The sequence below is a fragment of the Anopheles funestus genome, chromosome 2RL, assembly GCF_943734845.2.
Source record: "Anopheles funestus chromosome 2RL, idAnoFuneDA-416_04, whole genome shotgun sequence".
NCBI lineage: Eukaryota > Metazoa > Arthropoda > Insecta > Diptera > Culicidae > Anopheles > Anopheles funestus.
Window position 1 is genome coordinate 70271080 of NC_064598.1, and position 24382 is coordinate 70295461.

General features: G+C 39.5%; 2 protein-coding genes and 4 non-coding genes across 13 annotated transcripts in view; 2 read left to right on the plus strand and 4 right to left on the minus strand.

Annotated features, from left to right (window-relative positions):
- Positions 1 to 1243: 1243 nt before the first annotated feature.
- LOC125766357 (ras suppressor protein 1) lies at positions 1244 to 3433 on the minus strand. The gene is made up of 6 exons (XM_049432225.1): positions 3140 to 3433; positions 2861 to 2911; positions 2213 to 2452; positions 2071 to 2153; positions 1756 to 2003; positions 1244 to 1689 (listed from the first exon to the last, which is right to left on the minus strand). The coding sequence occupies exons 1-6, from the start codon at positions 3288 to 3290 to the stop codon at positions 1593 to 1595; spliced, it is 870 nt and encodes a 289-aa protein (XP_049288182.1). The 5' UTR covers positions 3291 to 3433; the 3' UTR covers positions 1244 to 1592.
- A 205-nt stretch (positions 3434 to 3638) lies between these two features.
- On the minus strand, positions 3639 to 3711 carry Trnak-cuu (transfer RNA lysine (anticodon CUU)). The gene has a single exon. It is a non-coding gene; the product is annotated as a tRNA-Lys (tRNA).
- Positions 3712 to 4013: 302 nt separating this feature from the next.
- On the plus strand, positions 4014 to 4086 carry Trnaa-agc (transfer RNA alanine (anticodon AGC)). Its single transcript has one exon. It is a non-coding gene; the product is annotated as a tRNA-Ala (tRNA).
- Positions 4087 to 4766: 680 nt separating this feature from the next.
- Trnaa-agc (transfer RNA alanine (anticodon AGC)) lies at positions 4767 to 4839 on the minus strand. Its single transcript has one exon. It is a non-coding gene; the product is annotated as a tRNA-Ala (tRNA).
- A 302-nt stretch (positions 4840 to 5141) lies between these two features.
- Trnak-cuu (transfer RNA lysine (anticodon CUU)) lies at positions 5142 to 5214 on the plus strand. Its single transcript has one exon. It is a non-coding gene; the product is annotated as a tRNA-Lys (tRNA).
- Positions 5215 to 5350: 136 nt separating this feature from the next.
- LOC125763785 (disintegrin and metalloproteinase domain-containing protein 10 homolog) overlaps positions 5351 to 24382 on the minus strand; it is a 59304-nt gene continuing 40272 nt past the window's right edge. For 6 of the 8 annotated variants that reach the window (XM_049427296.1, XM_049427295.1, XM_049427299.1 and 3 more), the window contains 11 exons: positions 18326 to 18519; positions 17967 to 18258; positions 15101 to 15621; positions 13180 to 13329; positions 12943 to 13103; positions 12588 to 12822; positions 11989 to 12511; positions 11666 to 11907; positions 11312 to 11593; positions 10940 to 11237; positions 5351 to 9908 (listed from right to left, as the gene is read on the minus strand). In XM_049427296.1, coding sequence (XP_049283253.1) covers positions 9793 to 9908; positions 10940 to 11237; positions 11312 to 11593; positions 11666 to 11907; positions 11989 to 12511; positions 12588 to 12822; positions 12943 to 13103; positions 13180 to 13329; positions 15101 to 15621; positions 17967 to 18258; positions 18326 to 18519 — 3014 coding nt within the window. In that variant the 3' untranslated portion in view covers positions 5351 to 9792. Of the gene's footprint in view, positions 9909 to 10304; positions 10722 to 10939; positions 11238 to 11311; positions 11594 to 11665; positions 11908 to 11988; positions 12512 to 12587; positions 12823 to 12942; positions 13104 to 13179; positions 13330 to 15100; positions 15622 to 17966; positions 18259 to 18325; positions 18520 to 24382 lie in introns of all 8 variants that reach the window. The other 2 variants (XR_007418396.1, XM_049427300.1) reach the window with 2 other exon arrangements.

Consider the following 24382-nt stretch of genomic DNA (forward strand, 5'->3'; position numbering starts at 1 on the left):
TATAAAAAAGGTCGGTACATGTTGTGGAAAATGTGCAGAAAAAAAATTACAACCGTTGGTTGTTTTTTGGTGTAAAAAAGTGTTTATTGTGTAGATGTCTATTTCTCAATGAGCTTATTACTTATTGCGTGATTTTGTGTAATGAGAAATGTGGCCATTTTAGACAAGTGTAGTGTTTGAAATGCGGCAAAGTGCAATGAAATGTGTATGTAAAAAAAAAAAAGAAAATGGCTTTGTGTAAAACCAAAGGAGCGGCGAAGAAGAAGTTTTGTCATTCAATGTGAATGCTTTCCTGTGGTTTATAAAAGTAAAGTGTCCTGCATACAACGCATCGTTTACCTTGGTAAGTGCACCACATTCAATCAGAAATATAGGAAGTATTATTTTTTACTAGAGGCAATTAATAAGACAGTTTCTGGTAGCCGTGAATTTTAGGTGCATTTCGTAAAGAGCTCAAAACCAGGGTTCCCCTGGCCCCAAAGGGAACTGATTGGAAAGCATGTTTGCAAAGCCATTTTGAAGGAACTAATTAAGAAACTGTTTGTCGGAAAAAATACAAACTTATTGATTTTATTTTTTCTTACGTTATTTAAGGAACTAAGCGTACTTCATCAGTCGATTTTGTATTATTTGTTCTTTAAAGTTTTTTTCCCCTTTGAATACAATTCTTTCGTCAGCAATATTTACTTCCCTTAAGATTGCTCCTTGTGCTGTTTTATTCCATTATTCTTGTATTGGTAGTTCGAGAGATGTTTCTTGAAATAGCAAATATTCGCTCAAGCGTCTTAATAGTTTTCTTCAGCCGAAGTCCCATTCGGACCAAACAAACCACACTGAACGTGGTGGCAGACCGATTGAAATTAATAGTGAACGTATTCACTGGTACAAACTTTCAAATTACATTACATGCACTAATTAGGTTAGGGGAAAGTTCGTTTATTTCAGAACTGTTAGCCAGACGCAAGCTTTGCATAAACCTCAAAGCTTTACGAGTTGTACAAATGTTTGGAGTTTTACAAAGTTTGATCCAAAAAGCAAAACATGCAGAAATATCTCGACTAGAGTCTCATAAATAACTAACAATATAACCAGTCGTACGATGCATTAAAACCAATTAAAAAGCTGTTCTCTTTCAGACATAACCACGTCTTTGTTACCAGCATAATCTTTGAGAATCTCAATCAAACAACAGTTTGTCCACACAAACAATTCGGGAAATGAACAACTCAAGCGCGCCAGTAAATTAGTTTCTCAACACATCAATTTTATTACCATTTTAATTGCATTTCTCTGTTTTACTTTTGTTCACAATTTGTGTTAGCATTTTAAGGCACTTGCACGTTGTCAACCTACGCAATGAGCATAGTTTGTCTAAGTTAATTAAATTAGTTTATAAAACTATCTGCACCTCATCTGCTGCTACAACAATACAAAAAAACCGTCCCATTGGGACAGTGAATCAGGGCTTAGTAAGACTTAGTTGTTGTTAGTTGGGCCATTAAACATTCCAATGTCCACTTTCACATTAACTGCAGTTCCATTGGCACTGGGGAAAATAATCGGTCAGCGTTACCGGAGATGTTTTTGTAGCTTTACGATCGTGCCCGAGATGCTTTTTTACTTTTATCCGATTTCGGTGGCAGCTCTCCAGCCGATTTGCCGCTCGATTGCATGTGACGATTGTAGAGACTGCGAATGGACATTAGGGAAATTATTTATACAACCGATACTACCGATAAGCTTACTGAATCTTACATTCTGTATGCCTCCGTCTTGATGTACTCCAGCACGTGACTAATACCAACCAGGTACTGTTCTCCTATCGCTGTCACCCACGGGTTTTCTTCCATCTTTAGCACGGACTTGGGTCCGGGCATGTCCAAATTGGCGATTTCCGGTGGCAACACACTTAACCGATTGTTTTGAATATGAAGTTCACGAATTCGGGTCAGTTCACCGATTTCTCTTGGCAGCTCCAGCAAATCATTGTCCCGCAAACCGAGCTACAAATTACAAACCATAAATGTGCCATTGTAACAGTGTCGAACAATATTCAGATACAATGCTTACAATCTGTAGGTTTTTCAAATTTTTAATCTCCTTTGGTAAGTACTCGAACTCGTTATCGCCGAGGTACAGTGCCCGTAGAGAATCTGGAAGAGTTTAATTAGAGATGAGCACTTCATTTACAAACATAATCATTTCTACATACCCATCATGAAGAAATTTCCTGGTAACACCTGTTCGTTTAAATTGTTGTAAGACAAATCCAGCACCTCCAGTACGGGAAAGGCTCCGAATCCACGGGGCAGTGTATTAAGACGGTTGATAGAGCAGTTTAAAATTCTCAGCTTTGGCATCGACGAAAGCGACAGTGGCAGTTCCTCCAGAAAGTTATTGGAAAGGTTCAATATTTCCAAGTTGATTAAATTTGCAATACCGGGAGGAACAGCTATAAAAAAAACAATTTTTTTTTATGTTAAGTAAAATAAAAGAAACGAAAATCTGCTTCACTTTCATGAATCTAAAAAAACGGCAATTTCAAACAATCTATTTTTTAACGAAACTGTCAAATTTGAAATTTAACGAAACTCTTCGCACGGATAATGCAGCTTACCGAATGATCGAACCTAAATCGTTTCTCTACAAACAAAACATTTAACTTTTTTGGAAAACGCCTACTTGATAATAATTTGTAATTCACACGAAAAAGCACTGTTTTCAAAGGTTCTGATAAACTTTAGTCACTTTTAAACCGTTTTTTAAACAGTTGTCGCATATTTATCTCACTTGTTAAATATTTTTCAACAATCGGGAAGGGCAGATACCCCGCAAAGCAGCACCATCTGCTATTACTCACTCTTCAATTTGTTGTGGCTCAGCGTTATTCTGGTCACAAACAGCATATTAACTGTAAGGAAACAATGGAAAGTAGCAATTACTTATTAATTTAAACATGTTTAAACTTAAATACATCCCATATCGCCATTTATTTGCAGCAAGCGATGATTCAAAACAAATCCCACCCACCCTTCTTTTGCCGCACCCAGCACAGAAGGACCGAAAAAGTAGTTTTTACCAAAATAGGAAATTCTGGTTCGCTCTAACGAAATGTACTCCGCAACAAGCTAATACTCACGCAATCCGGGCAACTCGTCGAAGGTGGAAATGTTGCGATCCACCAGGTCAATTTCGCGATTTTTAGTCTCGCGCGCCTCATCCAGCACCTTCTTTGCTTTCGACATTTTGTTCGCTGTGACAGGCAAACAACTGACGGGGGGGTTTGACATTTTTGCTCTGAATTCGATCTCGTGAAATGCACCTAATTTACGATAAAACACGCTAACCGTGGAACCAGTTTATGAATGAACCGTTGCGTATGCTCTCACGATCAGAACTGCCAACGCAAAATGTTGACCGATCGCGATCGCGAGAAAATCGAGAGAATAGTTCATAAAACAAAAAAAATGTTTTAAAACCGTTCACAACTACCTGCACACATACAATGTCAACGTGCGCGCGCATGTAGAAAAGGTGATAAATTTGATGATGATCTGTGCATGGAAAGGAGTTATAGAAATAGATAGAAAAAGCGATAGAAAAAGCGCAAAAAGTTGCTTTGAAAAAAAGAATCACAGCGCCCAACGTGGGGCTCGAACCCACGACCCTGAGATTAAGAGTCTCATGCTCTACCGACTGAGCTAGCCGGGCTGTCGATGGCCGTGCGTTCAAACGCATTTAATAACTTTGCAGCTTGACTTGAAGATTCTCTTCGATGAACCCTTACTCATCTTCTTTGGTTCATCTTCATCAACACCGAGTGAATCCCAACTGCGAAAGGATCACAATTTGTTGTGTGTTGCGGAATGCACCCTCCTTTGCATGGGAATTTCGGATGGATTTAGGATAGTGGAGGGTCCTTCGGTGATTAAAACAGATCGATTGCCTGAATAACCTACATGTATGACGTGTTGTCCGTACCAGAATGAGCTGTGAGAGCAGCATGTTCATCAGGGGGTGTAGCTCAGATGGTAGAGCGCTCGCTTAGCATGTGAGAGGTACCGGGATCGATACCCGGCATCTCCAGAAGACTTTTTATTGTTGTTTTGTCTCTCGATTAATTTAGTATTGTTTTTTTGATTTGCATTAATTTGCAGTTGTAGTAAAACGTCTTTCCGGCGCACATCATTCGCATCATTTTCTGAGTTAGGTAACATTCTCTATGTTCTGTTGAACTTAAACACAGTTCCTACCTTTAAACACATGTATTGACAGCAATATCATTCAATTAGGCATGGGTTTTAGCGCATCTCTATCTGCATGCTTCTTCAAAAGTTGCAAGCCAGCATAATTTCGATCGATCGATATTTTCTCTAGATTTGCTTCCAAATAAGCTTATGATAAATCGCTATACTGTAAATTATTTGTGCATTCTATACCTCCATTTTTGTTTTATCAAATTTGGTATAGGAATTAGTACTTTCCTATAGGAGAGGCCAGTCTTAAAAGCGCTTCTTTAACATATAACTATATGTTACTCTTTAATAAGCATCTTCTAAATATATCCAATTCCTCTTGAAGGAAACCGTAATCATATAATTATAATTGGTAAGCCTATGTCTAACATAACGTGAAAGGACTAAAGAGTGCATGATAATAAGAGCGAACAATATTCATAAAACAGACAAGAGCTTTACTATTACAGCAAATTACAACAAAACATAATGAACACATGAAGAACAAGAAAACAATAAAAAAAAGTCTTCTGGAGATGCCGGGTATCGATCCCGGTACCTCTCACATGCTAAGCGAGCGCTCTACCATCTGAGCTACACCCCCTGATGAACATGTTGCTCTCACAGCTCATTCTGGTACGGACAACACGTCATACATGTAGGTTATTCAGGCAATCGATCTGTTTTAATCACCGAAGGACCCTCCACTATCCTAAACCCATCCGAAATTCCCATGCAAAGGAGTGGGCATTCGGCAACACACAACAAATTGTGATCCTTTCGCAGTTGGGATTCACTCGGTGTTGATGAAGATGAACCAAAGAAGATGAGTAAGGGTTCATCGAAGAGAATCTTCAAGTCAAGCTGCAAAGTTAATGGATGCGTTTGAACGCACGGCCATCGACAGCCCGGCTAGCTCAGTCGGTAGAGCATGAGACTCTTAATCTCAGGGTCGTGGGTTCGAGCCCCACGTTGGGCGCTCTACGATTCTTTTTTATTTTGGCTCTCATAACTTTCTACTCACATAGCCTTTTTTACCTTTTACTTAAAATTCTACTTGCAATTATTCACAAATGCCATGATTCTCAATACCAATTAAAGCACACAATGGCAGCTTAATTTTTCAGCAGGATTTTTTTATTCTCCTTTATTGTGTTATCACTAATGCAATCATTCAGACTTTCCCCTCAGATCATCCGGTCAGATCCTAGATCCTAGCAGCTGCTCATCTTTAATGATCCATTTACATTGTCCTAAGCTTTTACGCGAACTCTAGAACCGGGATTTGCTTTTTTCAATGTTACGAATTGTCTTCTTATTATTCCATTCCATTACATTCCCTCACTTGCTTCAAACGCTATTTACAAACATTTACAAATAGGTACAATAATAGAAACATACTATTCTCACGCTCTTTCCTTTCCTTGTCCATGTTTTACTTGCTTTGTTTTCCGTATCGCACATAGTTCCCACAGTTTCATGGACTACCGTTTTTTTGTTTTATCTAATTTCACACTCGCCTTCTCGGGAGGGTTCCTTTTTTTCGAGCAAATACACACCGACACTGCAGAGTGTTTATATTTTTTTTTGAATATTAGCAGTGTTTGATTTAATTCTAACCCAATGCTTCACTTTCTGCCCATATTATGATTTGTGTAGTTTGGCTTGTTTCATGTTTGTTCTTGAGTTTTCTTTTCGACGTTTTTTTTGTGTTTATTTTACATAATCATCTTGTTTCCTTTTCCATATTACTCAATTGGAAGAATGAATTTCAGTGTAAAATGTATGAATGCAGCAACTCATTTTCATGTTCTTATAACTCTGTTTCTTGCTTTTTGTTTGATACACACTTTTTTGAGATTTTGCACTGCTCCATTGAAGAAGATTCTAACGTTTCCGCCGTACCTTCATTCCTTCACATAAAAATCGCATTTATAGGAAGATTTTGCAAATAATCAACCAAAAAACCTGAATACTTTTGGAGAAAAAATATCGACTCACTATATATTTGTTCGTAACAATCACCAACACTTTCCCCACATTACAATTTAGATACTATGGAATCGTAACGAATATAAAGAAAACTTCCTCTCGTCAGCTTTTTTTTCTCAATGCCACTACAGCATTCTTTTATATTAGTTCATCGCACCCGTATCGTATTTCAGCTTGCGCAGTGAAACGACATGAAAGAAATGAGATTTGAGTTTCAATTTGCAGTTCTGATTTTTCCCCCAAATATCGTAATTGTTGTTTTATACTTCATGCTCAGAAATTTTAATTAAACATAGGTTTATCGGTCAAACTATATTAAGGAATATGTGTAGAAATGCTTTTGTAAGATTCAATGTTCAATGATGTAAAAATATGACCTATTTCTGTACGTAAATTTATACTGAGCAGTTGAGAAATTTCATACTGACTTGTTACATAGAACTAAAAATCCGATAAACGCGTGTTTGAAAGCTTCCTCAGCTTTACACCATAGTTGATTTTACGTGTCTAATACCTACTGAAGTTAGGAATTTGAAAATTTTCTGTATGTATGGCGCAAATCAGCAGTGTTTAAGCAACAGTTTAGTGTCTATAAAAGATTCAAAAGTATAAAAGATGAACACAAGCTATGGTGTTAAACAGGATTCATTACCAAATTCTTAAAATACTCGGAATGGAAAAGCACTCTTTTTAAGTTTTGTGACAGAATACAAAATCCAAAACAGTTTTAACATTTACCGTACAACGACACCGAGAGGAAATATTTGAGCATGGTTTCATTCGACGTTCTTCTATGGAGTATTGCATATTATGCTGTTCGAATTTCTTGTCGATGGCATTGCGTGTGAGTGAACCTAAGGTAGAGAAGTTTTGCTTGTTTCGTGTTCGTTTTCATCATTTTGCTTGTACAATTCAAATGGATAGACTTATGTTGTGTGGTTTTCCTTGTTATGTTTTGTGTTGGTTTCTACTTCTTGCACATTTCGATCTTCTATGTTTGCTCTAGCACTGAAGCAACGATATTTTCTCTCTTGCTGTAGAGTGTTACAGTCATTTTGCTTCTTTTCCTATCCAACATTATGTGTGTCGGGCCGTATGTTATTGAGCTTGTGTTTTTGTATCCTTGATACACAGTACAGTTGGTATTTGGTTGATACTATTGACATTATTTTGATCTACATTTGCTTGTTTATTGTTACATTCGCTTCTCTGTTGCATACTGTAGTAATTATTCTCTTGCTATTATGTGTCTGGGTGTGTGTGTGTCCGCGTTGGTTTCTGTTTATGTTTCCCTTTCAGAGTTAGTAGGTTTTCATTTATTATTTTAGAAAAATATATATCACATGTATCCGCTTTAAATATTGTTTGCCTACTTTTTACCTCACTTGTTTTGCTTTTATTATTATTTAGATCCTTTCAAGTCGGTTTTCCTTCTTCTGCATTCCCGCTTCGTAACAAATCAATATTTTACTAAACTATTCCACCACACTTCCCTTTTTGCTGTTCCAAATTTTGATTTTGAAATAGAAAAGAAAAATAACATAAGTATTAAATCCCATTCCTCGAAATGTTCCTAAAGTTTTGATATTATGCATTGTACATGCGCTCCAGTTTACATTTTCACATTCTCATCCCGGTCAAGCGAAATAAACGAATAATAAGCCAACATTTCAACTAGAGTTCTTAAACTTTACCGCTCAAATATGTTGTGCGTTTGAAATACACTTTGGAGCAAGTATTTTAAAAAATAATGATAAGCGACCCAAAAACTTACACACGACACGTAATGAGAGGAACTGCGTATTAATTAATTGCCTATAGGGAAAATAATTCGCTCCATAGAACATAGAATCATCTCAAGTTCGCTCTCTTTGTATTTTATGCAGTGAGATGTACATGATTCGTGCAAAGTAAATAAATCTTCCTAAACGTACATACACACATAGCACACACATCAGTGCTTTACTGTTTCTTCTCTTAAACAATTTGCAAAAATTTTGCTAAACTTTCTTCCTCCACTTTTCCACTCAATACCGACTCATTCAATCCCTTTTTTGCTCTCCCGTCATGTGGCGGATTTTCTCCCTTGGCATCGACAATATAAATACTCTGTATTTTCTTATACGCAAACTGTCTTCCACGCTACCATTTTAAAGGTGATTTTTTGTTCAATCTATTTTTCACTTGTTAAGCTACAAACGATTTCTAACCGGTTTCTGCACATTTTTCATTCTTCACTCTTCCACTTTTTTTCGGTGAGTGTGTTTGTTTCATACGTTGTTTCGCTTTGCTCAACATCTTGTTCGGTTTCATTTTTTACAAACATTTCCAATTTTCTGTTATTGTATGTTTCATTACGCTTTTCTCATACTTTTTTTATATTGCTGGACCCAGAGATGAATAACGCGTGTGTGTGTGTGTGTGTGTGTGTTTGTGTAAATGTATGTTTTATAGTTTGTTTTGTTACGATTTTGCATGACTTCAGACTGAATGCTGCACTTGACGATGCCTTGCGATCCACATGGCTTGCGAAACATGTTTTGCACATTTCATTCGTTTGATTTTCATTTGATCCCTTGCACGGACTAACATCAACCGGCATATTCTGTTTCATGCGTGCCTGTTTAACGACAACCCTAAGATGGTTCTATACTCTAATCCACTTTGTTTCACCTTATTCTTCCTCCACTACAATCTTATACCATAGATGGCCTTTATATTCCGCTTAAAAAGATATATTTAAATACAGTCTGAGAAAAAAAAATGCGAACCATGATAACAACCAGCAAGACTTTTCTCTTTAGATGTGAAAACCTAGATAAAAATGCCAAAACTGTTGAATCTTAAATGTGGCAACAAATACATGTTCCTCGTTTGCTGCTTCCGGAAAAGGTATGACAGAATATAAAAAAGCTATAATTCCTTTCTTTACTCAACTATCTGGCTGTTACTATCACGGTAGCTTATAGTCCTTTGTAAAAATGTAATTCCATCAACAAGCACCAATACAAAACGGAGAAATTACATTAAACGGATTTATATGCCCATAAGAGGAAAGGAAACATTTTTGCGCTGCATTAAATGAACGGTTTTGCTTTGCCCATTGATCACGTATGAACTTCTACTCCGTTTTCTCCATAACGCTCACAATATTATGAAATCTTTTCAACATCTGCAATGTGCCAATCATTGTAGTACTTTTGTTTTCGAAGACCATTAAGTGTGGAAGTAAACATATTTGTTGTTTCAATTGATACAAAAATAAGGAACTAGGTCGCTGTACCTACGTCCCGTAGCACTTTCTTTAGATTTGTTCCACATCCTTACAAACCATCCGTGTCATTCTTGCGTTGAATGAGACTCTATGGAGGGAGTTTGTTAAATGAAATCATCAACGAAATCGACAGCAGCGATTGGAAGAAAGTGAAGGATACCGTAATTGAAACTAAAAAGACATTTACGACGGTTTCCAACAGTAGCGGTACTGCGGATTGCACAGACGATACTGGTGTCTGGCTGTTGGCGATTTGTTACGGTGGTGGTCTCGTGTTTGGCGTCGATCTTGTCAAACCTTATTATTAGCATACGGGCGTCTCGGTGGTTCGTACATTCCCCGGTCCGGATAGGCTTCGGCGTACAGCTCCGCATTGCTCATGCGGCTATAATTCTGTGTTGGTGGTGCTGTAAAACGATGTCACAGAAAAGGAAACCAGATGAGAAGAGTGAAAATGTTTCCATTTGTAAATGTGAATCGAAACTATTATTGTACATTTATCAAAGTGTGGTAAATGATTCATATTACACTAAAGATAGTGTAAAATAATGAGACTGACTGTAGCCATTATGGCATGTTGTAAGATAATAGAATACAAATATACGTTTGATTGACACTGAAAGATATGTTCTGTCTATAAGGATCGATATGGAAGGGTGGAATGATATGGTAGGATGTGAAGGTGATCTTTATAAATCCAAGCACAATAATGTTTAAAGTACATAAAGCGTAACGTGATGGTGTAGAGTTTGTGATAAAAATGAAAATGTATAAAAATAACAAAAACCAAAAAATATGCTTACTGTTAACTCAAAATTGGTCTGCGGTTGACAAAGTTTCCTTGATTTTATGACAAAAAATCTAAAGAAACATACGAACAAACAATGCGGCTGAATTATTTCTGTTTTTTTTTCTATTGATTACTAATGAAGATGTAATAGGTAGCTGGAGAAACAAAACTGAAACTAAAAAAAACTGCGAATTTGGCTTCAAGCTGCAAATTGTACTTTTTTTGTTCTAATCAAGGACACTAACGCACACTCGGCTGTCTTGCACCCATGCCAGGTGCGATTGCATGCCCTTTTCTTCGCTTTAGTAAAGCGCAAATTGATTTCTCTACTTCTTGTACACCACTGTGGCACTCGTCTGATTGGCTCGAACCCCTTCACGGGGATTGGAATTTGCTTTGCGGGAATGTTGCTGCTTACTGTTGTGATTGCCTACGAAATAAAAAAAATGAAACCAAAACATACGAAATGATAAAACAAACTCAAAAAAATCAACTTTGTGACAGATTGAAGATTGTGAATTAAAAGCATTGCATTAACGAAATTTGATCGAGTTGATTTGAACTTGAATGAAGTTTAAAAGTAAACTAAAACAAACTATACTGGGACAGCAAAGAAAATACTAGCTGGGTCATACAGAGAGAACACACCTTTCGGTGGGTAGTATTGTTGGCCACGGCCTTCGCCATACCCATGTGCTGGCGGACGTGAACTGTTCGACGGTCGGCTGTTGCCAGAGGACGAAGAGTTATGTCCCGCAGGGACACCACCATTGCGCATATCACCATGGCTATCACCACCTCGCGTCCGGCTTCCAGCACCACGTCCACCTCCGTTTCGTTCTCCTCCACCACGCCCACCACCCCCTCTGTCACCGGCACTTCGGGAACGTTCGTTTCGTGGGACTGGAACGCTACGCGGTCCGGCTCCGTTGTGATGTTGTCGACGCTGGAAACAGAAAAAAACGCTGCTAATAAACAAGATTCTTCGTTTCAAATGGCACATGCAGACGGGATACGTACCATCATACGAAGCGTGTTCATCGGACGGCGCAGTGTGTCCGAAATTCGATAGGCTGCCGCTTTCTTCGGATTAGAGCTGGGTGTATGAACCGCACAGCACTTGATGAAGATGCCCATCATAATGATAAAGCAAATACCACCGATACACACCAAATACCATCGCTCCGTCGCCCATTCTGCCACCGTTTGGAGCGTTTTCTTGTTGAACAACAGATTCTTCAGCCGTACCAGCGCACCTTCGGCATCAACTGCACGGCATTTCAGAAACACATCACAGTAACCCTGCAAATGAATTGTTACCATCGCATTACATGGTTGTTGGCCACACGCGCATAACCTTGACACGGGTCTTACTTGGAAGTTATCGCATGGTGAACCGGGTCGCAAGCTGTAGCCACCATCCGGTAGGCCGTACTCTCGAGCGAATTCACTCGTGCTCCGGCACGAATTGGTATCGTTGCCATTTTGGCAGGCCAGCTCGCACAATTTGCGTTTGTCAATGTTTGGAATGATGTTCGACGTTAGGAAACACTCCGTCATATTCCACAGCAGACAAATCGATCCGGAACATTCACCCTTAATGCACAGTTGTGTACCTGTAATAAAAAAAGTGGCAGAAACCCCAACCAAGCGGTCATTATCACAAGAACAATTATCCACACAGGACAAAACCCTACCATTGTTACACTTCGTCTTGTCATCGCGTGGCTTCGGTTCCGGACATTCCGGGGTCGTACCGTTGCAAGTCGAACCCCACGAACATTCCGTCTCCTCCTTGCACGTAAACTTCGCATCCGATGAGATGAACCGACAGGTATTGCTTTCGCAGCATGGCCCTTGCGATGGGCTGCACTGTGTTCGGGCCCGTCGTCCACAGCTTTGCGCTGTCGCATTCTCGATCTTCATCGAATCGGTCATCTCACGCGGATAGCAGCACTTGTCCATGCACTCCTCCTCGTTGAAACCGCAATCACACTCCTCGCCAATTTCGACGATTTTGTTGCCACAGAATGCACCCTCGGAGGCCTGGAAGCAGTTGCGCTTCTTGTTTTCGTCGATCGCGTCTAGCACGTTCGAAATGTTTCGCACCGAACAGGGCGAAAACTTGCCATTGTTTAACCGGATTCCACTCGTTGCACTAGCAAACATTATGTAATTGCCATTGTTACCGCCCGGTCGACACTCGGCAGGGTAATCATGCTAGTAGATATATGCAGAAAAAAAGAAGTTCGCATTAGAATTTCCAAGTACCACACAACGATCTCAAGTTACATACCGGTGAACCGAAGTTGTGTCCAATTTCGTGAGCAAGCGTCAGTTGTGACACCTTCGGCGGAACACGCGTGTTGTAGTTTACGAACGTAATGATGCCCGTGTTGAGTGAACGCTTGGTGCTCTGGTAAAGACCACCAACCGTTTCAGTGTAGGTCTTGTACTTTTCGCAGATGCCGCCAGAAGCACCGGAAGCCGATGCCACCCACGCCAATCCAAGCGTACCTCCGGTGAAATCTCTGTGCGGAATCAATGATACATTCAACCAACCGTAAAAAAACGTACATTAGATTCTATTCCCAGAAAATGGCTTCATCCACAATGTAACTCTTTCGAGCTATTATGCTATCGCGACTCACCTGTAAGTAAACACGTACGCCAAACAGAACGCCTCATGATTGCCGAGTGAATGTAGATTGAGAAAATTGGAAACGTCGATGTTTTCCAGACATAGTGGGTTCGTATCTTCATGGTGGTTTTCACCACACGATGAATCGTCGTCTATCTTCAAACGTTGGACCTATGAAACGAGAAAATTTGATAGAACCAGGGGTTAGGACGATCTGCCGAACGCTTGTCGCGACAGGTACTCTTACCTCAAACCGAATGTTTCGATGTTCTACTCGTCCATCAAACTTGGTATTGCGATAGATGTAGTTTACGGCAGTGATGTGATGTATGATCAGCGACAGGATCTCTTCCCGCGTTTTCTCTTCCAGCTCTGTACGCCGCGCCCTATGTAGATGCTGTGGATGGGATGAAATCACACACTTAATTACAGCTCCTGGTTGCAGAAAATCCATACATTTGTTCGAAATACGTTCATGCAGCTATAAATTTTCTTCATCGTCAATTCTAACCAAACTGCGTAGAAAGAGTCACAAGTATCGAACTGTTTTCTCGAAACTAGAAGAAACGCCAAACAAACTGCGTACACTAGCTGCCAGTGGGGTGATTGACACCTTCCAGCTAAACTTGGCTAATTAGTCTTCCAGTATGTACGTCCAGTTTGAAGTGATCCCGTGTCACAGCAGGAAAACCGCTTGGATTAAACCATGACGTGATTTATGGTTCATTTTATCCAGTGTTGTCAAAGTTAAAATAGATTCGGAAAATATTTACGAATCATCAATGTAAAAAGCGTGTTTAGCTGGTCTGTTTGTCTTTTTTTGTTTATTTATAGTTCTAGGATGCTTGTCTTAGCCATTGTCAGGGACAAAACAGGAAAATAATATTCTGGATCTTCATGAAGATCTCCCGGTGCAAGACGGTTACAACACGTAATCAGCCAAGCCTTAACGTTAATAGACAAGCTTTAAGATAAACGAAAACTATGCAAAAAACACATGGAAAAGCTAAAACAAATGACACGATCTAAATAAATAGTATAAATAAATAATATAAGTTGGACATCCCTGATCCAGATCCCTTTTTAACGATGGCGTTTGGATCGTCAAGCGTTTCGGTTGCAGTTTGTCATTGCTGGAAACGTTCTGCCCGTCTATCTATGCTTGCTCGTGGTTTTACTGATAATGAACAGAAGGCACACAGAAGCCCTTTCTTCTTTAAAGCTGATAAACAAGAGGATGATAGAGATGTCGGAAAAGGGCGAATTGTTTTGTGATCGTTCCGCACCGTACAACAGATTGGACGGGCGATGCATATACACGAAACCCTTTTCTGCAATAGCACTTTACGCTGCAAACTACTGCATTACCAACCCAGAAAGAAGCCACCCTTAAAGTCTGTCTACGCCGAAGTAAGTTATGGCAGCAATCAGTAATGCATTGCTTTCAGGGTAGACACCAGACACAGATGGGCCAACAGCTCTCCCTTTGTGTACTGTGGTCAGCACATGCGGTAAACAAGCTATGGTGAAGCAGTAGAGAAGCGGATGTTGGATTGGCCCAAGATATTGTACGTCCACCAGCCAGCAATTGTCGACCTTCCTCTTACATTGCAAAAGATTCCTTCCGCTTGCGGTTGGTAAACGACAATGAGAAGTGACACGTTCATTGGAGTGTGTAGCCGCCCAGTTTGCCAGTTGCCAGCGTACCACCTCTTTCGGCACAAATGGTGGGTTAGAGAGAAGCAGGGCTTTTTACGTGCGGTGCCCTAGTTGTGGTTTTTTCCACATTACTAGCCACAGGACGATGAAAAGGTGTGGTTTTTATTCGCTCTTGCCCGAAGGTCGTACGGATTCTAGTAGAAACACAACATAATCGACTCTTTGATGATGGTGGTTTTCGAGATGGAGACCAACCAGTAATGAAACTGTTGATTACTGAGATAGATGCTAGCCCACAATGTCAGGTTAGGACTTTTATTCGCAATACACATCACCTTATTGCAGCTATTGAAAAAATTAACAACCCGACTATGTACTTCTTGACAATACTTTGAAAGTCTAAATCGTTAAGCAAGTTATCAATAACTCAGAGAGCATAACACTGGAAACAAAGAATCATTAGCTTTGAACATTTTTTAGAAGTCAATGGCTATAAAATAAATACTCACACTAACGATGCTATCACGTATGTGACTCCACAGCAATGGATCAGTCTGAATATACAGCGAGCATGTGTTCCGATAGTCTTCCTTGGGTCGGGCCGCTCGCCGAACCCTCTCATGTGCTTTCCAGTGCCATTCGGAGTCGGTTGCACTTTCGCCCACCGCTCGCCAATTCGCCGCCTTTGAGTATTTTTCGTACGGATACTTAAACTCGTACCCAGTTTCGATGGGAATTTCGTTACCGCCGATATCGGGTCGCGTGTCCTTTTCGAACGAGGCCGACCGTCGCTTAGCTTTGGCATTGGATTTATGCTTGTTCTGAGCTGTTAAAGGTTCCTGCTGTTGTTGTTGGCTGGAACCGCTTACGTTATATTGATGTCGCTGTTGTTTATCCTCCTGCACTGTTTCGTCGTTTTGTTGTGTCTCTTCCACCTCTTCATTATCAGCTTCATCCTCAACAGCCGAATTCTGGACCCGATCCATCCACTCTGACACCTCGTCGTGTACACCACATCCGGACGGATGTCCTGCAAAGGAAGAAAACGGATAAAATCGAGCAATAACTATCAATGTTACAACTTCCCCAGTGTCAGGCACGATTGTATAATTTGCACTGGAAAATGTAGAATGTTTAGAAATTACGAAACTCCCAACAAAACGTTGACACTTTTGGCTTTTTCCCTAATCGTTATTACGTAACAGTCTTCCTGAGCACTACGTATCGATCGATTTCGTTAATGTATGTTTAATTGGATTTATATTTCAAACGATTACATTTTGACGTAACACTCCAAACAGTTGGAAGTGACCCTTAGGAGCATATGATGGTAGTAAAGTTTTCGTCACCAACCATCACTGCACCTCCAGCCGCTGGGGATTTTGGGTCATTTCAACAACAAACCAGCAGATCTTCATCATGATGGATCCAGGAATTTGACGCAACTCATTTACTTCCTGACACCCGCATTAAAATCTCGAAATTAGTTATTGGTCTAACCGGCATGCCGTACGTAAAATTTCTTTCATCCCTTTACCGCTATTTGAGCAAGCACGGTACAAGGAAGTTCTTCGTGATGGAAAATTAGTTTCCTTTATCCGTAATCTTCACCTCTCCGTAACGGTGCAGCTCATATCCTAATTGGAATGATGATGGTACACACGCACCGTCATCATGCAAAGTGATGGATATTTGGGTAGCGAACATATTCACTTCGAGAGCAGAACAAACAAGAAATTCAGCTATAATTTGGTATGGATGACTTCCGGCCGTTTGACCATAGTTGGTTCCTTAGAGAAACAACCTTTATCGCCAATATTTTTGCATTTTTCCTTTTTTCTGTTAATGTTAAATGATTCATGGCTACGTCGTTCGACGCTACGTCGTGGAGCTTTTGTGCGTAATCACCATAGTTAATTGCAAGACCACAGGCACGGAGGCAGAGTTAAGCCAAGGCTCTTGCCAAAAACCATCATCAAACCCTTCCAATAACGACAGTTGATTGATTTTGTGAAGTATTTGACCGGTTGGTCTGTTTTGTTCGGGCAGCTGGAAGAAGCAACTACCCAACGTTCACCTTACCATCACTCAGAAGCTAAGACTCCGATGGTCCAAGCTGGAGTGGTGCTGTTGGTTTATTTCCTAGTTCGCGTGGCCCAAATCGCTTTCGCTTCTACATCTTCTGCTACCTTTGCCACTTTCATTCGCCGGGAAAAACTTTCACCGTTCATGCGGTGCGAAGGGTTTGCGTGCTTTGGAGGTCAGCGCAGACGGATACGGCTCCCCGGGATTCGCACGTCCAATGAGATCCGAAATTGAGTCGATTGATTGACGGTTCGACCGCTATCGTGCAGCTACTGACAGCTGTTGACCCTATTTTTCGGCTACTTTAGTTTGTGTTACGAGTGTTATGAACTCTGAAACACGTCTGGGTTCGGGTATGGTTGAAAAGGGGTTTCTTTTTGTTTTTTGTAAAGCAAAGATCCAGCGCATGGATATTTTCGAAACGTTTTAAAGCAAAAAATCGATTAATTGTGCACATGTTGACAACATAGTATTTTGCTATGCAACTTGCAGTACAAGTTTTTTGCATATATAAAATATTAGGAGCAAGAACGTACTAACGGCATTTCAATGTATTTCTATAGAAAAAATACTCTTTAATGTAATTTGAAATACGAGCAATGTTACGGAACGAATTAAACTCGTATCTCGAGGTAACACTGCATAGCTTTTTGTTCCAGTATTTCTTCATCTTGGTCCAATGATTTCCCAGCCTACAGTTCAACCTCTGTAGAAAGAAATGTTGCCGTTTACGTATTTTTTCTCTAGAGCATCATGCTGTGTGCAAACAATTCCACTCCTATGCGCTTTGCAAAATTTGCCAAGTAAGTTGTGTGCACATCACAATAAGCATATCACAAAAGCCTCTCTTCAGCAGACAAGGCAAGACTAGCTATGCGGAAAAAGGTGTGTCTATGTTTTTTTTAAACTTCAGTACTGCTAACAGTAAGCACCATGGAAAATAAAGAACGAAAGAGTAAACAAAATTAATCTATGTGTATATCATAAATGCTCTCTGTTCATGCAGTTCATACATGCAAAATGTTCATACTTGTAGCCGGAATGTATGCCATTAGCGGCATACATGTAAAAAGATATAAACCATTACAATTATTACATGTGACAAATCGATTCATAAGTAAAAAAAATCTCATCATGCTTGGAAGATACATTTGTGCATCAACGTTTGCAATGTCAACACCGTTCCCATACATTTTTTAACTAAACCTACTTCAATTTCAATCTTAACGCCCTCCTTGCGACAAAACCCAACATCCCTTTTCAAGATGCTCTCTTGACAATCTCTCTTACCTTTCCTCCGATGACGGTAAGGATCATCCACGTGCTGGTCCTTGTAGATCACCGAATGGAACGGTGGCTCATCGTCACCGGTGTGATGTAGTGGATGCGATTCCGGATTGGACGATTCGCGAAAGTAGTGCTTCGCCCGCTCCACATAGTATTCGTCTTCCGAGGTGATTACCTTACCCTCGAACACACCGTCGAAAATTGAGCCGAACACGAAACTATCCGGATCTCCGATCACCTCGCCATGATAGATGTGGGACGAATCAACTTGCACCGGTCCCTTGTCGGTGTGTATCTGCAATATCAAAATCAAACATTAGTGGGTGATGGCTGGACTGAATCCGTACTTTTCGTACACTTACCTCTAACTTATCACTTATTGTGCTGAGATCGCGTTTAAGTCTAATGTTAAAATCTCGATCGTGTGCGCTAAAGCTAAGATGTACGTAATGATCTTTGGTGACCGATCGTTTCGCCCGGCTGTGACTAGCATGCAGATGCTCATGATCGTAGCTCAACTTTTCGTAGTGCGATATGTACTCGTTGAGGGGACGTGCTGTGGAAAGGGAGTAGACAAAAAACAACAACCATGAGAAATGGATCATAAGAAATGTATATTTTGCAGCAATAGAAGATTTTGCTTAAATCAGAATTTCATAAACAATTGATGCCATAAATTTAATAACGGATTAAATAAAAGATATATTATACTCCTTTGACCTCCTATGTATCAATAATATTATGATTGTTAAACATTCTAAATATTTAAAAATTCTTCAAATATTTAAAACTTCATTCTCACGTTACAATGTTTCGTGTAAACAATTTAAAAAAAACATTGATTATTTCAAAAAGATTGATTAGTTTGTTGGCTTTCCAAATGTAAAGCTGTTAAAAACAGAGATCAACATCGAAAAAACAACGCACAGTGCGTAGTGCTTTCCAGATCGTATAATCTGATTGCATTAAGGTTGAGCATTCCAGCGAGGATACTGAAAGTGCAATAATCCATGAAATGTAATGATCCCGGCTAGAGGTAGATTCGCGTGGGAAATGTTTCACCCACTATCTCTACCCACGCTCAGGCCACGTCCTTTTTCACCGTGGTGGATATATCTTTCTAAAATGCAACGTAATTCCCAGCAGAGCATTGGCACAGGCGACTGACCAGAGAACTGATACCGGAAACTGTGTTATTTTCCGCCAGATTGCTTGACATTCTGAAGCGCACAAATGGAGACAAACGGAAACATTGGAATATGGGACGGAAATGTGGCGCAAAAAAAAAGAAAACGAGAAACGAGAATCATGATTACACTGGATCTCGCTCGACGGCAAAGAAACAGGAACAGAACCATCCAACGCTAAAGAGTGCATGTTTGCTTCACGGTTGTCAATCGCAACAGAAAAATGGCTCCGGATGTTGATAGTGCGGCCGGTGGTATGGTGTCGGGGATGGCAAACGCGCCTCCTCGCCAGTGGGAGTTGTAGTAAATGTCAACGTTACACGGATTGAAGCAGCCGAATGTGCAAGTGGTAATAATATTGTTGCACCCCGGCACGCCGGAAACACATACCATGGAAGCAGTAGTACGTAATGCTCCAGAATCGAATAGAGAGCCCTCGAGCTACTGCTGCTGCTGCAAACGGTATTGAATCGAAAGGATACCATTTCACGCAAGGTGCAAGGATGCATCGTAAGGGTTCTCCCTTGCAGTAGACTTGAGTGACGGTAAGCTACCCGCTCGTAAGGACAAGAAATATCCTCGCCTTCGACCAACTTACAACATGCAAACAGGAAAACGGAACTCGACCCACACGACCGGACGTTTTGCATATCATGGTATGCGGCTGTTTTTATCCCTCTTTTCTCCTTTTTTTAAGCTTTTCAATGTGCGCCAGGAATCTTCCATTCCATACACCATCAAATACTCTATCAATAGCGTTTTGTTGGCATCCTGCAGCTGAAGGGAAATTGTAGGATACAATCATAAAAAAGGAATCAACCATTGAATGGAAATCATTCGACTACGAAAAAGAAATACAATTATGTGACGAATGGATATGAAAATGCAATTTTCACAGAAAATCTCGTCCCTACGAATCAGTTTTTCCTTCCCCCAAAAGGGGGGTGTCAAGTCGAAGGGTTACTATTCCCGTATGTAAAGGGCTAATGTAAATTGATTGCGCCCGAGTACATCCGGAAGTCCGGCTCGTTTACCTTTTGCCTGTTCATCCGTGAAATCGATCCATTTCCCTGGACTCGTTGAACGCGAAAGGTGCTTTTCAAACACTAATATAGTTTATTGCTAAGAAAAAGGAAGGGTTCATTTCACCCTGCTTGTGCGAATATGCAATTTAGTTTTTAGGACAGAGCGGACGCATGTGCAGTTGACCTGTAACTCTGAAGCAAAGAAAGGTTACTTTGTAGCTGGTCAGTAAATGAAATGGGGATTGTGTCGAGCAAATAAACGGAGTCCTTTTTTTCTGCGCAACAATGTAGCACAGTTTTACTAACGATTCGTTGCCGTATGCAACTCATCGCAAATTACCACGCTACCGGGAGTTTGCAAGTAAATTCTATTTGCCCGGGGTTTATTACTATTTGATGGACACTAATGCACAGGCAGGGCTTAGGGTTTGCTTAGATATTCACTTCGCTGTTGGATGACCATGGCTCAAGCAACAGCAACCAGTATTATGGATGAAGACCGATGTGAAACCTACCGAAACGTTCTGTACATCGAGACATGATTCGACATATATGTGTAATGTTGGATTTGTTGTGCATCGAAACCGAGGTCGACTGCTAGGCCATAAATGAGGGTCTTGCCTATGTTAGGTTACGAGTCAAATACATTTATTTTGTCCCCTTTTCCAAGGGGAGTTTTACTTTAGAGTTTACTTGTTTTTTTAAAACAAATTTCAACAACATTTATGTAATGGCACATCGAGAGAAGACATATAATATAATTCTTTATTAACCGTTTAATTTGTTTTAAAGAATATAAAATAAAAATATATAACAACACTGAATCCCGCAGGACAGCCATTTGGTTTAATGGTAATGGCGCCGATCTCCACAAGACCGGATCGCTATTAAATCCCAATAGAACTGAGGCACAATCTGATACATTGTATACTAGAGATGGCAAAAAATTATTATATAATAAAATTCATCTTACTTATAAAAAATTTCAATTCAAAGATTGCAATCGAAAATCATTCAAAATAAATAAAAAAAAACGATTTTCGATAGATACAAACACGGGTTGAAAAATTGCCATAATTTATGAATTGTTTTGCAACAATATAAAGCGAATTATCGCACTTGTCGTGTTGATTGTTTCCCTGTTAAATTAACCCGATAACGTGATGGGGCATACTCTTTTTAATGATCTATTTTCATCTCCGATGTATCCTTAACGATGTTGAACAAGTTGTGTCACATTTTCCTTAATACCGCTCATTACTTCTCGCAACAACCTTACAATAGTAACAAAGAAGTGTGTCTTCATTTTCCAGACGGCACTCAACGTCAACCTTGCTCTCTGCTGGACAGACACAGACTCTTCTGGCGGAAAAAAGAGCGTCATGTAAAATGACTGTCGTGGGCAGGATTGTAAGCAATTTTTCACTTCCTTATCATTGCCGATAGGACAAAGACCGGAGAGTAGGATGGAGCATGATAAAGAGCAACTGCTGATTATGCTGCGGAAGGTTCGATACGCTAAAAAAGACACTGTCCAAGTGTTTAGATGTAGATGGATTGATGAGACGAGACAGCCGAGCAGACTGATGGGAATGCGTCAAACAGCGTTGAAATAGTCCCAAGAGGCTCGTTGGCAGATGAAAGCTAGTCATTGCTGGATAAATGAAACTAGAAAAGAGCCTGTTTCATTCTCTGGTTTTCCACTTTTTCACTATTCAAACAGCAAACTACCAACGGGGACGGGAGCAGTTTGCTACACATAAACATATGAACACATAAATATGCACATTAATAACCTCACACGGGACTGCTTTAGCAGATGCTTGACCACGGAAGGAATTTTCTCTTTCAGCAAAGGCTCATTAGAAAACGATCGCGACACGAATTTCCAGTGGCAAATATAATAGGATACGAATAATTTGTTTGTTTTAATGTTAATAAGGTTTTGAACATGCAAATCTCGAGTTTCTTCAAGTTCCAATTTTCGATACACAGTAGAACGTCGATTATTCGGGGTGCTCCTGACCGGACTGGTTAATCGATTTCCACGGATAATAATCCCTTAAATATTAAGGACATTTCTGTATCTAAATAGAGCGTATATAGTATCTATATACTATACTATGGTGGTCCTTTTGACGCTAAACATGATTCTGGATTAAGCAAATTATTATCAAATAACAATTAAAATTTCGAACGTAAAATAATATTGAAATATAAATCATTTCAAATATATCGTTTGGTGACGATTTTAATAACTTTAACCAACCTGACATCAGTACAAATGCTCACCACGGTTGAACAGCTGTCAATTTTCGACGCCGGTTAATCCGCCCCCGGATAATCGACGTTCTACTGCATTTTTAAAATATCTTCGAACATACACCTTCCTGAACTTACACAGTTTTTACATCTAAGTTCAATTAACGTATGCATTAGAAAATGAACAAATTTTGTCAATTTTTCATACAAGTACCCGCCACCTAGTGATACATTCAGTATTTTATCTTCTTTTGTAGCTATTGCATTGTTCACAAACAACAGAAGACGATGTTATCAGATTGTTTGTAACAACCACTGCGCAAACTATTAGGCAACTTCTTTCGAATCCTCGTTATAAAGACAGGCGTCACTGCGGAGTGAAACAGTTTTAAATGTTGTGACGCTTCGTGCCCGCGTGATACAGTCTATTTTCTTCTTTTTTTGTATATTTACCTACATTTGAAGATAGATGGTATTTGTAGAAAAACCATAGAATTGAACAGTATTCTTGTTCTGGCCGCCCAACAACAGTCAGACATTATCGAAAAGTGCAGTAAAATTTAAAAATGGCGATCGATAACAAATTGTTCTCTTCGTTCCTCCTAGAGGTTGAAGCAATCAGCCAAACAGTGAAAAAATACCTGTACAAAATAGACTGTCCACTTGTTATGTGGAAGTGTCAGTCGAGACCAGTGAGGACTAGACGATTGCCTGAAGGAGCAACTAGCAAGGTTTTAGTGAAAAATTTGTTTAGGACAACATGATAGCAAAGATCGTCAATCCTCCCAATGGCACTTAAATGCGTCAAACGGACATTGCGGGAAGTACTTCAAACAGGAGGATTAAATCCTACAACTTTCTATCAGCTGAACATCAAAACCACAAAAATGCTGAAATAAATGCAAACATTTTTGTTTTAGGTGGAATTTGCTAACGTTCTGGCCAGCCAGCGTAGGCAAATCGACAGGATAGAAACTAATTTGTATAAAAATATTATTATACGTAAGATTCAAGCAAGGTTTGTATCATTCAATTATCTTTATTAGTTTTGTTTTTCATCGCAAATCAAATTTAGTTCATTTTTTAATGTATACGTTATGTGTGCAATATGATTTTGTAAGTTTGAAACGATATTTAACCATAAAAGAAGAAAATCACACGCTAATCATGATTCTTAAGGCAATCAAAATTGCTATTAACAATTATAGGTATAATTACCTTGATTATAGAAATGAACAATGAGCTTGATAATCATAAGCGATAGTTCCAATGAAAATTGTTTCACAATTTTCACACTCGCAAATGAAGCACCTCACTCTTCGGTGCCGTTTCTAACGATATTAAAGAAGCGTGCTCCATCTTAACCTTACACCGGCAGACGTGTGTGCGTATTGCACACGCATCGAGATGTGAGTTTTCGTTTAACAACGATCACAAAACGATTGCACAACATCCCACTTTGGCATCTTCATGGCCAACGTTCATCTCGTAGCGCCAGACACCGTGTGGCCATGTAGCGTGCAAAGTTTTTGCTTCTTTTTCATTGCCTCAGAACATGCCAATAGCGTAAACAAGATGCAACAGCTTATAGGCTCCCACGGTTAAGATACATAATCGGATTTAACGAGCAACAAACGAAGAAAAAAAACTGGGTTTCAATATTTATTTATTCTTATGAATTTTTATATTTTGCTATTATAAATTTGCAAAGTATTTAAAATAATGCTACAACCAGGTGGGTTTGTATGTTGCTGACAAATGTTTTTAAAATAAATAATAATTGAATACTTATTTAGAACAAAAAGGTTGTATATTAAATATTTAAAAATGTTTTTCATATTAATAATATATAGAGGACATTCAACATTTAATATTCAAAAAAATTTAGTATATTTTAGGAGTCAAGTGAAGACTTATTATTACTGAACGTTAATGGAATCAAAAC

What these genes read in the sequence shown, in the direction of transcription:
- LOC125766357 (XM_049432225.1), bottom strand. Translation starts at nt 3,290, where the DNA reads ATGTCAAACCCCCCCGTCAGTTGTTTGCCTGTCACAGCGAACAAAATG. An exon ending in GAGCCACAACAAATTGAAGA is followed by an intron (nt 2,453 to 2,860) that starts GTGAGTAATAGC and finishes TTTTTTTTATAG; the next exon opens with CTGTTCCTCCCGGTATTGCA. An exon ending in AGGAAATTTCTTCATGATGG is followed by an intron (nt 2,154 to 2,212) that starts GTATGTAGAAAT and finishes AAACTCTTCCAG; the next exon opens with ATTCTCTACGGGCACTGTAC.